Source organism: Engystomops pustulosus, chromosome 4 (assembly GCF_040894005.1).
Source record: "Engystomops pustulosus chromosome 4, aEngPut4.maternal, whole genome shotgun sequence".
Taxonomy (NCBI): domain Eukaryota; kingdom Metazoa; phylum Chordata; class Amphibia; order Anura; family Leptodactylidae; genus Engystomops; species Engystomops pustulosus.
Window position 1 is genome coordinate 88,357,126 of NC_092414.1, and position 18,995 is coordinate 88,376,120.

Genomic DNA, 18,995 nt, shown 5'->3' on the forward strand with positions numbered 1-18,995 from the left:
AATGAGTGTAAATTGGACAACTGCTTATTTTAGCTTAGTGCAGAGTTGGGCAAAAGTTATTACAGTTGTGCTTTAAGGCGAGTTGGTTATTGTCAATTTGATGCTGTGATAATTTCCAACCTTTGATCTCCTGACTTTGAGGAAGGCCATGCTCCACAGTAGGAAACCCCAGAGCATTTACCATATCGGCAATGATAAAAGAAATAAACTGAGGATTTCAAGACTTTATTTACTGGACATTAATTCCAGAGGAACAATATAAAGATCTGCTGTAGCTTCCAAAACAGAAAGATGGGATGTGCTCAATGCTACATGCATATAAATGTACAGTACTGTCAACTTCAGCTGAATAAAAGAGCAAAAGTATTCAAACAATTCTATGAAAAAATACTAATTCATAAATAGAAGAACTTTATTAGGATATTTATTTATCATGACCCCATTTCATCCTGTAATTATAACTTCCTGGTACCATCACATATCTTGGAAGTAGTGTCTGCATTGCAGCACTTATTTCAGTTTGGCAGAAGTACTTAAGACCTTACAAATTCAAGTTCATATATCCAATTTCCACAAATAGGTGTGTTCAATCTAAAGAAAAAAATAAAATAAAATTCCAGTGCCAAGTCCTGTAACTGATCTCAATAAAGTGAACACACATTGTGGTAATAAAAGGGCTATGAGTAAGACATGCAAGCACGTTGTATAATAAATCTACTTCCCTTCAAAAGGGATTTTTTTTAATACATTTTCTTTACTTAAATAATAATTTAAAAAAAGGTAAAAGAAATATGTATGTAGAAACATTAATACAGTAATCTGTCCTTGATCAAAGACCATGTGTAGTGCATAAGACATTGTATCATTTAGGTCTGAAGTACTGGATATGCCCATTAAAATAAAATTCAAGTTAAAAAAAAAAACACAACACATTCACAGTTGACCATTTCAAGAAATAAAAATTTTGACAGCTTAAAAATAAAAAAAAAATAAAAAAATCTGACTAAAACCTGTCTATTTCATCCATATATATTGTGATAACAGTCTATAAGGTGACACTACTATCCAGCTGTTGCCTGGATATTCCAGGATTTAAAAAAAAAAAAAAAATTGGATTATCCGAGAAAAATGGATAAGTCCACAAACCAACCTCAAAATCAATTCAAAAGGTCCCTTAAATTAGGTGTGTGATTAACGGATATAATCAGCAATTTTAAAAAATATAAATTCATCAATAGTGTCCCACATATCAGCTGGAATAAAAAGAATATTTTATAAGCCAGGGTTTTCTATATTATGAGATGAAGTGGTAAAAGTAAGACCAAGTCCGGCCACTAGGAGTCGCTCTGTATCCACGAGTCTTCAGTAGCACTAGCTCTACGCAGCAGGTAACATGCAGATATAGGTTAACAAGAAACCCAAACTTAGTGACTGCTTGTAAACTCAGAAAAAAAATTATAGAACAATACTTCTTAAAATGACAAAAGAACAGTAAATCTAAGTAACACCATCATATTCCGTTTGTTCTTTGGTTTTCTTAGCACATGCCCTTCCCTACAACTCATGCAGCAGTGCGCCATTTCTACTCACTCTACACAATCTTCCCATAACTTCTAGCTTTTCTTTGACATTGTACCCTCTGGAGCTGTGGGGCTTCCTCATCAGCATACCACAAAACACAGCATAGTCCGAGGGATGTCAAACCGAGCCCTACTTACAATAAACCAATATGTGTCTGTCGTTACACAACTTTCCGATCTGTAATGTGAATATTTTCCAATCACTACAGAAGTCTTCTAAATATCTCAGCAGCTTCAAACATGGCCAACAAGGCAATAAAACCTTACTGCAGACCGGTTGATCTTTACACTTTCTACAAGCTGAACCTTATCCTCTTTCCCTCCATAAACACTATAAAAGCATTGGAGGGCGCCCTCTGACCCGTGCCTCATCACTTGCTATTCTGCAGGCTGGACTAATCCATCTTACAACCTTCATGAATTCTCCCGAATCCTCAGGTATTGACACAAATTATCCAACTATAAAAACAGACATTTGTCGCAAAGAACATTTTTGCAAAAGAAGAGGGAAACAAAAAAAAAAACAAAAAAAAAAAACAACCTTAAATAAATTTCCTGATGTATTAAAACAATCATTTCTTGTCAGACTTAAAGCTTGAATAATTTATATTACAACATTTAACAAAAAAAAAAACAAAATCGAAAAATGATTTTGATTTTTGGATTGTCTGCAGCAAACTCCACATGTTCAGTGGCAACCTTTGTAAGAGTCAAGTTATCCACATGGCCAGTTTAGGACAAGCCAGACAAGTATTTTGGACATGTTCCCCTGCAACCAAGTCTCCTGTGGACAGAACTCTGTCATTGCTCTGCCATACTATAACACACAGGTCCTCCGGGCATTAGATGCTAGCCAGGTTTCCGAACTCCACTCAGTGCTTCCTCTAGTTTCTCCTTATAGCTAGAGTAGCGTCTCTTTAAACTCTGTAGCTGTTCATCTTCCTCCTTGTCCAAGATGCGTAGAAAATTCTGCAATTCTGGTATCGTGAAGGCTTCCCACTGCAACAAGAAATACAACAAATGCTTAAAATAGTGACCTGAAACACAAACACTTTCATCACTAACCAAAGAACTCCCACGTACAGACTATTCCTTAGGGGAAGTCATCACACTACAAATTTCGAGGGGCTGGTCATGAACAGAAACTATTCTGGTTTCTGGAGCTTTAGCTTGTACTCTGGTCAGTAGTGTAGCTAGAGGAGCAGTTAAAAAGGGGGGGGGGGGGAATATTCAAGTAGACCCCCGGTCAAAGTATTTTTGTTAGCCGATTCTTTGCCAGCTTATACAACCAGGAGAAGACCTAGAAGCCATCTGTACATCACACTGCTGCTGATGGAAGAGTTCATGGATCTGGCCGGGCAGCAGGGTGCGAGTCACAACTCCCGGCTCTGAGGGCCACGTGTGCACCCTTGGTCTAGTGCAGTGGTGGCGAACCTATGGCACGGGTGCCAGAGGTGGCACTCAGAGCCCTTTCTGTGGGCACTCAGGCCATCACTGCAGGACAGAGTTCACCAAACACTAAATCTTCCTGAAGTTCCAGGACTTTTAAAGTGACACTTCATTGGCTGTTTGGAACTGCGGGAAAAATGAAAAGGTGTTGTCAGAACTGCATTATCTTTGGTGGTCCTCCTGCTGGACCCATCATTCTTCCAGTACTGAGAGACCCTGGAGAGAAGCCATCTGCCCTCTTTCTATTAACTGTATTGGTAGCCTTAGGCGGCCGATATAATTGAAAGATGTGGAAGAACAGGTAGCAATAAGTTACTGAACTTAAAATGCCACGTTGGCACTTCATGGTAAATAAGTAGATTTTGGTTGTAGTTTGAGCACTCAGTCTCTAAAAGGTTCACCATCACTGGTCTAGTGTAATCACTGCCACCAGTCATTCATCAGTCTTGTGAAATCGCCAAGTATGATTGACCTACAGTCTAGTGTAATCAATGTGGACGCTCGGTTCACAGTCTAAGGCTACTTCCACACTGCCATATGTCCATCTATAGCCCAGGTGAGCACACCGCAGAGTGCTGGAGAGGAGCACTCTCCATAGCAAGGCATGTTGCCCAGCAGTAAACACGGGAAAATATAGAGCATGCTTTGCCTTGCACAGTACGGTGGCACATGTTGTGCTCATAGCCATGTGTATCTAGCCAAAACATCCCAACAACAGTGTGAAAGGGGCAATATGGCAGTGTGTAGCGTTTTTAGGATGGGTAACACCCAGCCACATCAATTTGAATTGTCCACTGTTCTGGCAGCGTACCAATACAGCATGCGCCATCTTTTTATGTATGTACGGCCTGCTGCATAGCCTTCTATAGAGGGGAGGGTTGAAAAGTGCTCACCGTTCCCCCTTCTCCAGCCAGTGGTATATGCTACGCCCGGGCATAGAATACATTCTACTGAAAGGAGCCTAAAGTGCTTGCCTGGTGTAATAAGTTGTTATATGAATATACTCACACTGCAGGCAGGTGCAGATAAAGCTACAACAAACCTGTATATTAAGATAATGTATACAGGTTTGATGTGATTGCATTCTGTACAGGTGAAGTTTTAATCAGTGAAAAACAACAGAATAAAACTGACAATTTTTTTTATTTGAAGTTCAACTTTCCCTCCCGTCGCCCATGGTCTCTGTAGGTAATAGGAGGCACAGCCCTGAACCAGAGCACTGGAATGAGGAGAGTAACTTCTTTCTTGTTTTTACAAGCTCCAACGCCAGTCTTTTTGTAAAAAAATAAAATAAAATTAAGCCTGGACAACCCCTTTAACTAATTGGTGTGAAAGGACCACTGCCAAGTTACTGCTAGGCGCTCTGCAAGTGAGAAAATGGTGAACAAGTTCTCTAGAGTCATAAAGGGAGGAGTGCTGTGTGAGGTAGGAGCATGGGGTAAATGGAGGGGGACAGATAAATAACCCATTCTTCTGAAGCTGCTGGTATTGGACACTGACAAGCAGAACCTCCATAGCTCCTGAACCCCCTTCCTTGGTCACATACACAGATTTGTTTAGGGATCTGACCCATAGGAGTCTTGCAGGAACTCTTCCTGCTTCTAGTGAGGGAAGCAGAGTTAATGGGAGAGGAATTCCCTCCTCCTCCTCTCCGTCCTCCATAGTCAGATCAGCCTTGTACAGAGCGGTTTACAACAGCAGGTGGCAGCATCACTAAGCTGACCAGCACTAGGCACAATTATCTCTCCTCTACAGCAGGGGATAAATAATTAACACTCTTGAGGCCGAAGGACCAGCCCTCCCATGAGTGACGATAGGCTCTCACAACATGGTTGGGCATGTTCCTTGGTCCGGAGCAAGGGCACCCCTTGCCCCCTGATAGCTAACCCTCTGGCAACTGCTCTACTGCGGTCAAGTACATGATAAACCTAAAGAATATATCATTTATAGGTGTAATGTTTTTATCAACTTCTACAGAATAATGAATCAACAAGCAAAAATGCCAGCCTGGGCAGAAGGCAAAGTATAATGTTTCGGTCATACCGTCACTATACAGGTTTGTTGTGTCACAAAAGCCCATTTTGAGCACAAAGCAGAAAAGTAAAACCCACATTTGTAATTACTCACCATAACATCTCCAGTTTCATGTTCTCGTAAAACAAAACTAAGGGTTTCAAGATTGGGTCCAGCTACCAGTCGTAGATAGAGTGGATGCTCTCTGTCAGACAACTTGCACATGTAGACTAGAAGGGAGAGACAGACAACTCATTAGTTATTCATTTTTTTAAATACACATTTTTGTGACTATGTGTGGAAAGCTGGGAAAGTCTGCGAGCTGTTGAAGGGGTTAAGACACTTGCAGCAAACTTCTACAGGGCAAGTATAAGAACATGTGAAGAGATAGCACTAAGGGGCTCTGGAAACACCCTCCAGAGCTTCTCAGTTTCATTAGCATAAATGTAAATGATTATTTTAGAAGGAAGAAGACCTTTAAAAAAAGAAGACTTTTTTTTTTTTAAAGTTTGCCATGAGTCACCAGGAGCAGGACTTGAGACGCCCAATGTCCTCCAAAGAGTGATAAGATAGTGATTATGACGGAGGGGACTTGCATACACTAAAGACTGCATAGCCCCCTCTAATTGCCGAAAACCAGCAGAACAGGGGGCATCACAGGAAGTCTAGAGCCCTGCTGCCCGGGAGTCAGGTGAAGTAGGTAAAGTATCTGTACGTGGTAAACACCTTTAACACACTGCTGACTTTTTCAGCCACCCACAGGTTATATTAGAGAAACTTTGCTCTTCATTGCAACTTAGGTTTCATTTTTCCAGTGCAGTTTAGGAAAACATGAGCTACTAGACCAGTCTTTCTCCAAGCGCCATTTATGAACCAAAGATACAGGCAAATACAGCAGACACCAGCCGCTAGCATGCGCGATGCCAGGGAAATGCTATGGGCACCATCTTCTTGGTTGCGATCGCCAGGGAAACCAAACAACATTGGCTTTACACAATAATATAATTTGTTTAAGAGCAAAAGATGCCAACCTGCAATGTACTTTGAAATGGTATTATATCCTTTTCTAGTGTTCTAGGGTTCAGTATCTTACCTTGATCTTCCTTCTGACAGCGTTTATAAAGTGCAAACTTGGCAGGATTGTCTGCGACCAAGAACTTTTTCAACAAGGCCTCTATGACTTCTCGAACAGTATTGGTGCTGCTGATGTGTAGAATATTTATGCTTCCCTTGGGCAGGTAGAAGGCAGTGTCGTTTCCATTGCCGTTGGCATGGCTTTGTGCATTTGTTCGTGTCCGTACAGTGATTGGTCGTCTGAGTTCCATCTGTACTTTGATAAAGCCTGTATATATTCCACTGGTGTTCTGATAGAAAGTAAAAAAGTCATGTTACATACATTGCATTTTATTTCATTTCTGTTGACTGCCTAAATGCTATATCTACACTGAGCAGAAACACTGCAGTTTTTCCATCTGGAATGGGTGGTATTACATTGCCAAAACTTGTATCGCATTTATTGTGCTTAAAGGACATCTACCACCAGGATAAAAGACTTTATGCAAATGAGTCTGAGGGGCACCAGGCTCCATTAACACCTATGGAGCCTGGAGCCCCTAAGCCAGTGATGGTGAACCTTTTAGAGACAGAGTGCCCAAACTAAAACAAAAAGCCACTTATTTATCACAGAGGGCCAGTAAAAGTAGTAATTTATTTATTTGTTGAACTGTTCTCCTATAACTTTCAATCATACCCGAGTCCTGAGGAAACCGATACAATTGAAAGTAGGAGAGCAAATCCAGACTATCACTGTAGCTCCAGGGTCCCACAGTACAGAAGTCATGGGGCCAGCAGGAGGACCTTCAAAAATAATCCGTTCTTCTCCATACCTTCTTGCTTTTCCTTCAGCCCCAAGCTGCCAAGAGATTGTTGGTGCCAGGGATCCAAAGTTATGGATCCTATAATCCATGATGTATCTCATGCATGGTTGGCTACTGAGGTGACAACCTCAGAAGACATATGGGATACTTCCTTGGCGATCAAAGGGTTAAAATAGCAAATCTTGACTTGTGTGGAACAGGAGTTAGATTCTTTGGGTCCTGTCTGGTGAACTCTGTGCTGAGCTTGAGTGCCCACACAAAGCACTCTGAGTTCCACCTCTGGCACCAATGCCATAGGTTCACCACCACTGCTCTAGGCTCATTTGCATACAGCCTTGTGTAATATCTAGCTTGAGAAAGGCTCCGGTTGATTGAAGCTCAAAAGTTAAAATAAAAGTACTTTTTTTTTTTTTGATTTTAGAAAAATCTTGGAGTGCTGCCATTTTGTTTTCTATGACTTGGATGGACCGTATGTCAAAGCCCTAGGCTGTGCACCAAAGTCTATTACTGTTGTCACATGTGCTGCTCTTTTTCATATATAATATATATGCATACACATATATATTTATTATCTGATCAAAAAAAAGAGAAAGGTCTCCGTGTGTTTGGTTAAACAGCTCTTAGTAAAGTGTATAGAGCCAGGGCCTGTCCCCAGCACCCCCCCCCCCCAGTATAGAGCCAGGGCCTGTCCCCAGCACCCCCCCCCCCGCAGTATAGAGCCAGGGCTTGTCCCCAGCACCCCCCCCCCCCCGCAGTATAGAGCCAGGGCTTGTCCCCAGCACACACCCCCCCCCCCCAGTATAGAGCCAGGGCTTGTCCCCAGCACCCCCCCCCCCAGTATAGAGCCAGGGCTTGTCCCCAGCACCCCCCCCCCCCCAGTATAGAGCCAGGGCCTGTCCCCAGCAGCCCCCCCCCCAGTATAGAGCCAGGGCCTGTCCCCATAATACATACATATATATATATTACAAATTGTTGCAGCATTTCTGGACACAAACTGGTAGCGCCATACTACACTAATAGGTCTTGTGCAATTGAAAAATCCAAAGCTACATTTAAAACCTTAATAGATTTTCACCAGCTTATTAAACTGCTATTAAGGGTTAATAACGAATCTTACAAAAGTTAAGCCAATTAGCATTAAATACTATAATTAAGACTTAACCATATAATCAGTTTATGTTGATAAGAAAGATTAATCCATGTGTTACACACACACACACACACACACACACATATATATATATACATCCCCCCTTACCAGGGTCATTTTTAGCTTGTCGGTGACTGCTGCATTATAAAGCTGGATCTTCTCTTTGGTTTCTTCCTTAGTGAGGTACGACAATGGATCTCTTTCCTTCTCAACATCCTAAATAGAAAAAAAAAAAAAAAAGTTTAAGCATTAGGGAAACTCAAGAGCAACCGTACCCAGCAATCCAAGTATTGAGCCGACTTGCCAATAACAGACTGATATAGATATAGGGATCCAATAGGAGAGTTGCACTTTTACGGTCTTAAGACTGAAAGACATTTTACAACGGGTAGAGGGGCAGCAAGTTTGTGTACTTTTCATATGAGATTTTTTGTCTTTAAAGAATAGTTAAAAAAGAAATGAAACTTATTGCATTTCATTAATACAATTCTGGAGAATCTTTGTATAGAGTTATCCCTATGAGATAGTTAAACACACTTTTCTAATTCCTTCTGGAAAAGGCTGCCTTCCATCATACTTCAGTTACTAACAGAAGAAGCATTGCAACAGCCTAGATTATTATAGAGGAATCATAGCGAAGGGGCCACGTATTTATCTTCATGGCAACCGATGGAAACATTGGGTGAAGATTCATTATGTCTCGGCTGGAGAAGGCGCACCACAATTTTTCTGGCATCTCCTTTGTGGGCAGGGAATGTAGTGGGTGTAGGGAAAAGACTATAGCTAAAAACTCACCCTACAGTTTGCGCCTATATGATCGCAGGACCATCAGCAGGGGGGACTTTAAAGTGCATCTACCACCAGGATGAAGGACTGTATGCAAATGAGCCTGAGGGACTACAGGCTCCATAGGTGTTAAATTGCATACAGTCTTTCATCCTGGTGGTAGATGTCCTTTAAGACTGGTGTTCGAAACACCAGTGTCTTAATGAATTCCTCCCATTCTGTTTACAATCAGCATTTCGGTTACATTATGCCCTTTCAGGCGGCTTCTGCTATTTACCCCTTCCCGCTCTGTGGCGGATATATCCTCCGCAGAGCTGATGCCAGCTCAGCTCTAGATCGGAGCCGAACCGGCATCTGGATACACAGAATGCCGGCTGTAGCTAACATGCCGTCCGGGGGTCTTTCCCCCACGATGCCGATAGTTGCTATGGCAGCCCTGGGGTCCTGAAAGATGGCGTGCATAGGCTGACACTGCTAGTACCCTACATCAGTATTTTAAAAAAAATTCTACATTTTTTTCTTTGTAAATAAACGCAAAAAATTTATCAGCCAAAATTTACCACTAAAATGAAGTACCACATATAACCATATAAAGCAAAGCATGTCCGAATACAATAAATGGGCCAAGCCTTAAGCTATAAACTGGCTGCGTCCTTGAGTTAAACAGAGATTTTAATGTGGTCTTAAAGGACATTACTACCAGAATCAAGGATTATAACCCAAGCACACTGACATACTGGTCTGTGCCCCCTTCTCGCAGGATCTGTTATTCTTTAAGCTTTTTATGCCCTTGTTTTTAAGAAAAGAAGGCTTTAAATATTATGCAAAAGACCCTGGAGCCCCTTAGGCTCATATGGATAACATTTCACTCCTTGGCTTGTAAAAAAATACAAGCGCAAGCAGCTAAAAGAAGAGCAGATCCTGCTGAGCGCACACACACCAGCATGTCAGTGTGCTTGGGTTACAGTCCTTCATCCTGGTGATGATGTCTTTTAATGCAAGTGACACCATTTTTATGCCCATTTAATTCTATGGGACATATGGAAACCGCATAGTACAACTTATTTCTTTCCTTAACTCTGGGCCACCAGGGCAATGTAAATGCATATTCCTTTAGCAGAAATCACTAGTGGGAAATGAAACACCCCTTTACTATTCTTCCATCTTATTCATCTACAAATCAAATAATGGTTCCCGCTAGGGAGACCCAAGGCTTTGACCTCTCTAATGATGCCAGGCTTATTCCACTGACCCCCATCTAATGCAGAGACTTGACTGAAAACCACTGTGAGATGCTTAATAGGAGAAAACTGTAAAAATCTGCCTTCAGGGCTGGACAGCTTCCAAAACAACATTTGTTCCGACTCTGCAACTCCTCGAGCAGCCTAGCGATATAAATAAAGCACAAGCACTTACTCAAGGCCCATATATAGTCTGAGGCTGTGATCTTCTCCATAGCCTCCTTCATTTCAGAGAGCGGTGCCCCCAGAGCAGAAAGCACTACATAGAGCCGTAATTGCATTGGTACACATCTCATGTGAGCAAAGACTGGATAACATTTTCCCATTTAACCCATTGGTTTGAAAAGAAAAAAAAAAAAAACACACACACACACCCGACCAAACAATGTGGAGAGCATGAACTTCGTACTGTCTGTTCATTCTGTAAATCAGACTCAAAATGAAAGCACAAGTCCACATCTGTTGCATGGGGACCAGCAAAATTAACCGACAGACAAATTAACCTCTGAAACTTAATATATTTTATAAACTGGCATTAGAAAGCATTGTCCCTATCCGGTCATTGTCCTTCTACATGCCTGTAAACTTAAAGGGTTATTCCCACTTTGGAAAATCATTGTAGGATGAAAAATAACACAATTTTTGAATATATTTTCTGTATCAATTCCTCAAGTTTTTCAAGATCTCCGCTTGCTGACTTTCTATAGAAAGCTTCTTTTGCTTACTTCCAGCGGACAGAAATCTGACCATGGTCACACAGGTGCACGGCTCGTTAGTATCATAGAAAGTAATTAGAGGTGTGTGATATAAAGAGCAGTGCACCTGTGTGATTACTGGAAGTAATCAGAAACTTTCTATAGAATGAAAGTAAGCAGAGATCTAGAAAAACATAAGGAATTGATACAGAAAGTATATTGGAAATTTGTAGAACTTTTCATTATTCAAACAATATTTATTACGTGCTGAAATGGGAACACCCCTTTAAGCAATCCGGTACTAAAGCTGTATGCACATGACCTGAGAGATGTCCAATGAGTCATTATCATATTCAGCTGTCCGTGGGAGGCACAGCCACACCCCCCAGTGCTGGACCGACAGCCTGTATAATGGTGTAATGGCTCCTCCATGTGATTCCTGGTGTTGGCGCCCCCTGCAGCCTGTGTGTGTATAGGAGAGATACAACAGCTCCAGGCAGCCATGTTATAGCAGAACATGTCAGGTACTTGTGTAGGTGATGCCTGTGTCTCACACATGTGTATGGGAGGACAGCAAGTCAGCAGATAAAGCACAGGCACTAGCAATGCTTTACTATACATTACACACAGACATGAGGGAGGGGGGGGGGGAGGGGTAACATCACTGACTGCCATGCCTAACTTGGCTGCCTCCACATCGTTTCTGCCCACCCTCTCCTCAAAGTTATCTTAGAGTACCAGGAAAAGAGGAAACGAGACAAAGAGAAAAAAGTTATGTCATTATTCACAACCCAGGAACAGTACGGGGAGGGGGAGGGGGAGAATTGAGGACAGGGCGCCACAACAATTTTTTGTGACTTTTGGTGATGTTTTCAATGCTACCATTTTGAAGACTGTACGGGCTTTTGATTATTTTTTATAAGTTGCAAAATGGCAATAAAGCGCCATTTTTGACTTTGGGCACCATTTTACGTTATGGTGTTAAACGCCAGGAATAGCAGTTATTATATTTTCATAGACCGGACATTTTTGGATGGGCAATACCTAACATGTTTACATTTTTACTGTTTATTTTTATTTATATCCGTTCTAGGGAAAGGGGGCTATATGAATTTTTTATAAAATTTTTCTCTTTTTTTTTTTTTTAACCATTTTTCAGACCCACTAGCTCAGTGGTGGCGAACCTATGGCACGGGTGCCAGAGGTGGCACTCAGATCCCTTTCTGTGGGCACCCAGGCCTTCACACCAACACATAGTTTGCCAAATATGACTCAAGGCTTTCTTCTGCGGTCCAAGACAGCCAAAGACGTACCTTGCTCATTTTAAAGCAACATCCTTGGCTGCCAGGACTACATGAGGAGCGAGAAGGTGTGGATAGAGATGTCATTCTCTGGGTCTCCCGATTCTTCCTCTTCAGGGCATCCTGGAGGGAAGCTACAATCCAAATTTCTTCATCATTTTTCTATTGTATTGGTGAATTAAAAAATGTGATACAGCAGGGATCAATAAGTTACTGCTTAAATTGTCATGATGGCACTTACATGATGTGACATACAAGTGGGTTTTGGTTGTAGTTTGGGCAGTCTGTTTCCAAAAGGTTTGCCTTCACTGCACTAGGTTGTCTGATTAGTATGGCAGTATATGGTAGGATCACAGTATGGAAGTATATAAAGATTTTGCACATCATTGCATATTGTAATACATAAAACTAGACAGCCTTTGGTCTAAGGCGCTCATAGTCACGGATTGCAGCTCCCGGATGATGTCACAGAGAGCAATGATCTTAGCCAATAGGGCAGCTCCCGCGTGCTGCTGGCTTTTTAATGGCACTGGCGATCTAACACGCCGCAGTAGGTGCTAAGGACTTGTGAGAAGATACAAGAGTTACTTCTATTTCATTCATCTGTAATGACATCAGCCTTTCAAACCTTTACCAATCTTCTCCCCTACATGGCCAGGCTGTAAAATGTCATAGTTTTCTCCAGACAGGGCTCCTCTTGTCTTGGCATTTGCATATCTATCACTTGGACATACATGCCACAGGCGGTGTCTGCTTGTAGAAGAGAAAACATATTGTTTTCTGACATGAGATGACCTGACCTACATACACGGTATAAAAAGATACTGCTAAATATGTTAAAGATCAAGTAACACAATGACATGTATCTCAATTATTTAGCATTATACCCAATGCCAAACAATATGCAAATTTTATTTATCCTGCATACATATTTAACAATTCATGAAGGCAGCTGTAATGTAATTCATGTACAAACAGGTAAGAGATTTGCAATAAAATGTAATAAAAAGAACATTTCATCATACAGCATCCATATTAAGGAGAAATGTGAAATATGGATACAATACTATACTGACACATGGAAGCATACACAGATCTAATTGGGGGTCATTTCTACATTTCAATAGGAAGAGTCCAGCACTTCAGATTAAAAGCATTTACATTTTATTAACAAAAGGTCAGTGACATTTTGGTCAATGCAGACCTTTATTAACAAATTACAAAATACATTGGGGGTCATTAATCATGCCTTGTATGGACGGCAATGAAAATTTATGCAGGTCAGCTAAATTTACTATAGCCTGTGCCAAGTTGCCAGCGCAGGTTCTAGAATAAATTAATGGTAGGCAGAACCTGGTTTCAAGGCTTGTATGCCAGATTGCTTTTGGGCACCAGGAACCACTATGTACCAGCAGTGGGAGGATTAAGAAATGGCACACAATGTACCAGTATTTATATATTCTCCCCCCAACATACAATATCAAGCATATTTACAATGTTGGCACAAACCGGAAAAAAAGGCAAACACACAACTATACCTAAACATAGTTGTGGGTAATGACTCCTAATGAGTCACGTATTCCAACTCTTCAGCAGACTCCCCCTAAAAGATAACTTTTGTGGTGCAGCATGAAAGGCACCACAGCATCACATGCTTACTCATAACACTTCCCCTTTTGTCAATTCATTGGAAAATGTGCACTGATCTAGTAGCTTGATATAGAGGGCATTCAGTAGCCAATCCAACATGCAGGAGCTGCAAAAAACACAGCCCTTTGGCTATAAAACAAAGAAATAGACATGTGACTATTGTATAGCGTGTTCGTACAGACACCCATCAGCTTTCCGATCAGTAAACATACGGCCTTATATGCATTGCAAGATAAATCCATGGTCTGAATGCACAAGTCCTCATTTTCATTCCACTTATCATTTTGGTCCACCATTCATGTTACGACAGCCAAGAGGAGATTTGCCCGATTAAATTGTTGTTAATATTGTATTAACGCATGCCAACAGCAATGTCATCAGGCATTTAAGTTATTTGAAATGATGTTGCTCCTCATGTACACATGTAGTAGCATATATGTAGTAGCATATGTGTGACTTACAACCCTCCTATTCATTGTACATAGTATAGTCTCATGCTGAGCTGAAGTCAATACTCGTGCCCATAGCATCAGAGATAGGGTGATGGTAATTAATGCACCATATAAATACATACATTTTCTTTGTGAGGAGGTTTGTAGCCCTGTGTATTATTCACAATAAAGAAAAAAAAAACTTGTAATTAAACTATCCTATCAAGTTAAAACCCACATCATGGAAAAAACAAAAAAAAATTGACCTGGACAATTAGGCGACTCTTGGTCATGAAAGGATTTAAAGGAAATTTACCACCAGGATGAAGGACTGTAAACCAAGCTCACTGATATACCGGTGTGTGTCCCCCTCTAGCAGGATCTGCTCTTCTTTTATCTTCATATGCCCAGTTTGTTTTTAAAGGCTTTTAAAATTATACAAATAAGCCTGAGGGTTTCTGGGCTCCACAGGAGTTAATGGAGCCTGAAGCCCCATATTTCCATACTTTTTATAACCTTTTTTTTCTTAAAAGCAAGGGCATAAGAAACTTGAAAAAGAGCAGATCCTGCCAGAGGGGGCACACACCAGTATATCAGTGTGCTTGTTAACAGTCCTTTATCCTGATGGTAGATGAGAATGAGCTCATAAATGAAATACATTGGTACTTCATTCACTAATATAAAATTATAGTGAGCACAAATGGCATAGTATGTGTACCATCTTTCAGGAAATACATTCCACCTTGCTACGGTCCATTCCTTCTCTTTTTTTTTTTAAGAGACATGGGGGCAGGGATCTCTGCCCACGGAGTATATAAATCTAAACAAGGTCAAATGCCTTTCTAATCTTTCAATAACAGTATGTTCTATCCAGAATTACAGCTTGACCACATCATTGACTATTTGCTGCATTTATTTCCAGCTGTTTGCACTTGAGGATGACAAAAGTTTGACAGTTTTGTGGAATGCAGTGACCTGCTGAAGATAAAAAGGTACAAGATGTTCTTTACCCCTGGAGAGAAGACCTGGTCCCACTGCTCAGACTCCACATAAAACAATGCATTAAACTTCCAAACAGTCTCCGGGCTTTTCCCTTCAATGAATGTTCAGGAAGCTGTGTGGCTGATCCGCCTTTCCTTCATCTAGCAAAAATCCTGGTGGGAAGTGCAGACTTTTATGGCATCAGTGCGTTTATGAAGGAAACACAGAAAGATCTCCTAGGTATTAAAGGACCCTCAGAAGTAGAGGATGTTTGGAGGTCTCTACACAGTTGGATTTAACCTTTTCATCAGAGAATTCCTTAAAATTTCAAAAATTATTCCCACAGCTTATAAATAGAAAATTCTACAAAGGAAACAAAATATATTTGAAATAAGATCACCCTAGGACCATCCTTTAGACCAAAGCAATAGCATAGTTTATAAAGTTTCCAGGGTTTTTCCTGGACCGAAATATAAAAAGGGGAGGGAAAAAAAAAAAAAAGGGGGGGGGGGGGAGCCGCTTCTCCAATCAACATCAGACTGGGAGTCATGGTGCCAAAAGCATTGTCCAGATGAGCCAATTGTTAAAGAACATCTGCCATTAGATTAACCGGTTAAGGCCCTTTCCTGTTTTTTCATGTCCATTTTTTACTTGCCACCTTCAAAAATCTAACTTTTTTATTTTTACACGTAAAGAACTGTGCGACGGCTTGTTTTCTGCGTAACAAATAGCACTTCATAGTGATGGTATTAAATATTTCATGTTGTGTACTCAGAAGCGGGGAAAAAAAATTCCAAACGCAGTGAAAATGGTGAAAAAACACATTTGTGCCATTTTCTTGTGGGCTTGGACATTACGGTTTTCACTGAGCGCCCCCCAAATGACATGTCTACTTTATTCTCTGGGTCGGTACGGTCACGGGGATACCAAAATTGTATAGGTTTTATAATGTTTTCATACATTTACAAAAATTAAAAACTCCTGTACAAAATGTTTTTTTTTTTTATTTTGCCATCTTCTGGCGCTAATAATTTTTTAAAACTTTGTTGTACGGAGCTGTGGGTGGTGTCATGTTTTGCGACATTTGATAATATTTTCAATGATATCATTTTTAGGACTGTACGATCTTTTGATCACTTTTTATAGATTTCTTTATATTTTTCAAAATGGCAAAAAAGTGCCATTTTCGACTTTGGGCGCTATTTTCCGTTAGGGGGTTAAACACATTGAAAAACTGTTTATATATTTTGATAGATCGGGCATTTTTGGACGCGTCAATACCTGATGTGTTTATAATTTTTACTGTTTATTTATATTTATGTCAGTTCCAGGGAAAAGGGGGGCGATTTGAATTTTTAGGGGTTTTTTTTTTAAATAATTTTTTTAAATTTTTTTTTAATTTTTATTTTTACTATTTTTCAGACTCCCTAGTGTACTTTAACCCTAAGTTGTCTAATCGATCCTATCATATACTGCCATACTACAGTATTGCAGTATATGGGGATTTTCCTCCTCGTTCATTACAATGTGCTATCAGACCCGAGGCTTTCATGGAGACGGATCGCCGCTCCCCGATGACGATACGGGGTGCGACGATCCTAGGTAAGATGGCGGCGCCCATGCGCCGCCACCTTTTTGAGGCTGCCAGCAGCTTTGCCGGCAGCAATCGTGGTGATAGAGGGCTCATACCGTGTGCCCTCTCCATGCAGCGGCACATGACCACCGTCGTGAATACACAGCAGGTGGTCGTGAACCAGTTAAATGATGGTAGATTAGTACTGCAGGGATTTGATTTATTCACACCCCGATCCTATATTGTTCCACCTGGCAAAAAAAAAAAAAGTAAATAAGTAAAAATAAAGCAGTATTTAAAAAGCTAAAGCTTAATCACCAACTCATATAGGAAATTCCTGACCCCAGTATTTCTATGAGAATTTCCTGTGCCTCCAAGGTATAAAGCATACATCTTGCCAACACCTAAAGGATATTGCACAGCTACATGAGCAGAGTGAAATGTCTAAGATACAGGGACAACTAAACTACTAGGCAAGACACTCCCTTTAAAGCATCATTTTTAACATAACTGCTTAAAACAATCGTGTAGATTATAATAGTAAAATTTGTAACAAACTAGATTAAAAAAATATGTTCCCTTGTACTTTTTTCTAGTGCCTATTTTTATTATTCATTTAGAGATAAAGAGACCTGAATAAAGTCTCATGGCTAAACTTCTCTATCCTTATAGAGCTGAATCACCAAGAGAAATATTCTAGGTATGGAAAGTGTTCAACTTTAGGCTCCTTTCCTAATGGCTATGCTGAATATAGGATTTAAGATACACTGCTCACTAGAGGAGAAGGAAAAGGAGAAAATTTACTTAATAAATAGGACACGTGTTAATAGTAAACTTTGTAATATACTACATTATTACAATTCAGAAATACTTTGGAGGCATTTTTTTTTTCACAAGAACCTGTCAGGGCGATTGGGACACTAAACTTCCAGTTCATAAGGACTTCAAGGTGGTTTAGTGTCCCAAATCGCCCATTAGTTCTTCACTCCGTTTTAAGAATCTGTACATTAATGCAATGTAGTAGACCATGGTTTTCCAACCTTGTGCTGTTTGTATGACACATGTATAAGGAAACAGAGGTGTAATACTCTGGCTTCATTGAATCACTGCATTTAATCCCATGCACCAGAGAAGAGTCGAACACTCCCTTCACCAGCACAGATCTAATAAGAGGATCCAGACACCACCTCCACCAGAGATTACAGCTATAGTCTCCACCATTTTGGCGTGCATAGTGGATAAACCTCCAAAAAGGCGCGGATGGGAGAAATATACTATGCCTTCCCTGGCAGTTTTCAGGTGTTTCTCCTCCAATGTGCCTCATTAGACTCCTCTAAGCAAGTATAAACATTTGGTTCTTTTATACAGTGAACACTGAGCTCTAACAGGGCTAACTGGGACACTAAACCAGCTACAGATCCTTGTGGACATATGGCTTAGTCATCTGACATGTTCATTTTTCGGTTCATTTTTCTTTTCATGTTCTTTACAGATGTTAAAGAGAACCCGTCATGCAAAATAACCCCCTAAACTAAATATATTTTCATAAACTGCCATTAGAAAGCATTGCCTCTATCCCTTCATTGTCCCTGTGCATGCCTGTAAACCTAAGCAATGAGGTCCTAAAGCTGTATGCAAATGACCTGTGAAATGTCCAATGGGTCATTAGCATATTCAAGCTGTCCGGCTTATTCATGAGTGGGAGGTACAGCCACACCCCCAGTGCTTGACTGACAGCTGCTCCATGTAATGGCTGCAATATGTGCTTGCTGGTGGCCATGCCCCCTGCAGCCTGTGTGTGCATGTGTGTGTGTGTGTGTGTATGTGTATGTGAAAGATACAACAGCTCCAGGATGCAGCCATGTTATAGCAGAACATGTCAGGTACTTGTGTAGCTGCTTTCTGTGTCTTAGGAGGATGCAGCATGTCAGCAGATACACTATACTAACTATGCTTTACTATACATTACACACAGACATCAGCAGGGGGAGGAGAGGGGAGGGGGGAACAGGGGTGACATCACTGCCTCTGACCATGTGACCAGCCTCATTTACATAACAAAGAAAGGATGATTTTACAATGATTAATGTATGAATTGACTAGATAAAGGTTGGGATGGGATCCTTGTGAGCTGCTCCAACAGGTAGTAGTGACAGGACAAGTGATACAGACCTGATGACAGGTGTCCTTTAAAGGAAATCAACCACTGAAAAAAAGCAAACAAAAAAACCCCCAAAAACTATAAAATACTCACCTGTGCTCCTCTTC

General features: G+C 40.8%; 1 protein-coding gene across 4 annotated transcripts in view; it reads right to left on the reverse strand.

Annotated features, from left to right (window-relative positions):
• Positions 1-209: 209 nt before the first annotated feature.
• The window catches only part of RASSF3 (Ras association domain family member 3), a 114,786-nt gene continuing 96,000 nt past the window's right edge, over positions 210-18,995 (reverse strand). For all 4 annotated transcript variants that reach the window (XM_072146638.1, XM_072146641.1, XM_072146639.1 and 1 more), the window contains 4 exons: positions 8,178-8,285; positions 6,136-6,406; positions 5,157-5,272; positions 210-2,579 (listed from right to left, as the gene is read on the reverse strand). In XM_072146638.1, the coding sequence (XP_072002739.1) occupies positions 2,430-2,579; positions 5,157-5,272; positions 6,136-6,406; positions 8,178-8,285 (645 nt within the window). In that variant the 3' untranslated portion in view covers positions 210-2,429. The remainder of the gene's footprint in view (positions 2,580-5,156; positions 5,273-6,135; positions 6,407-8,177; positions 8,286-18,995) is intronic.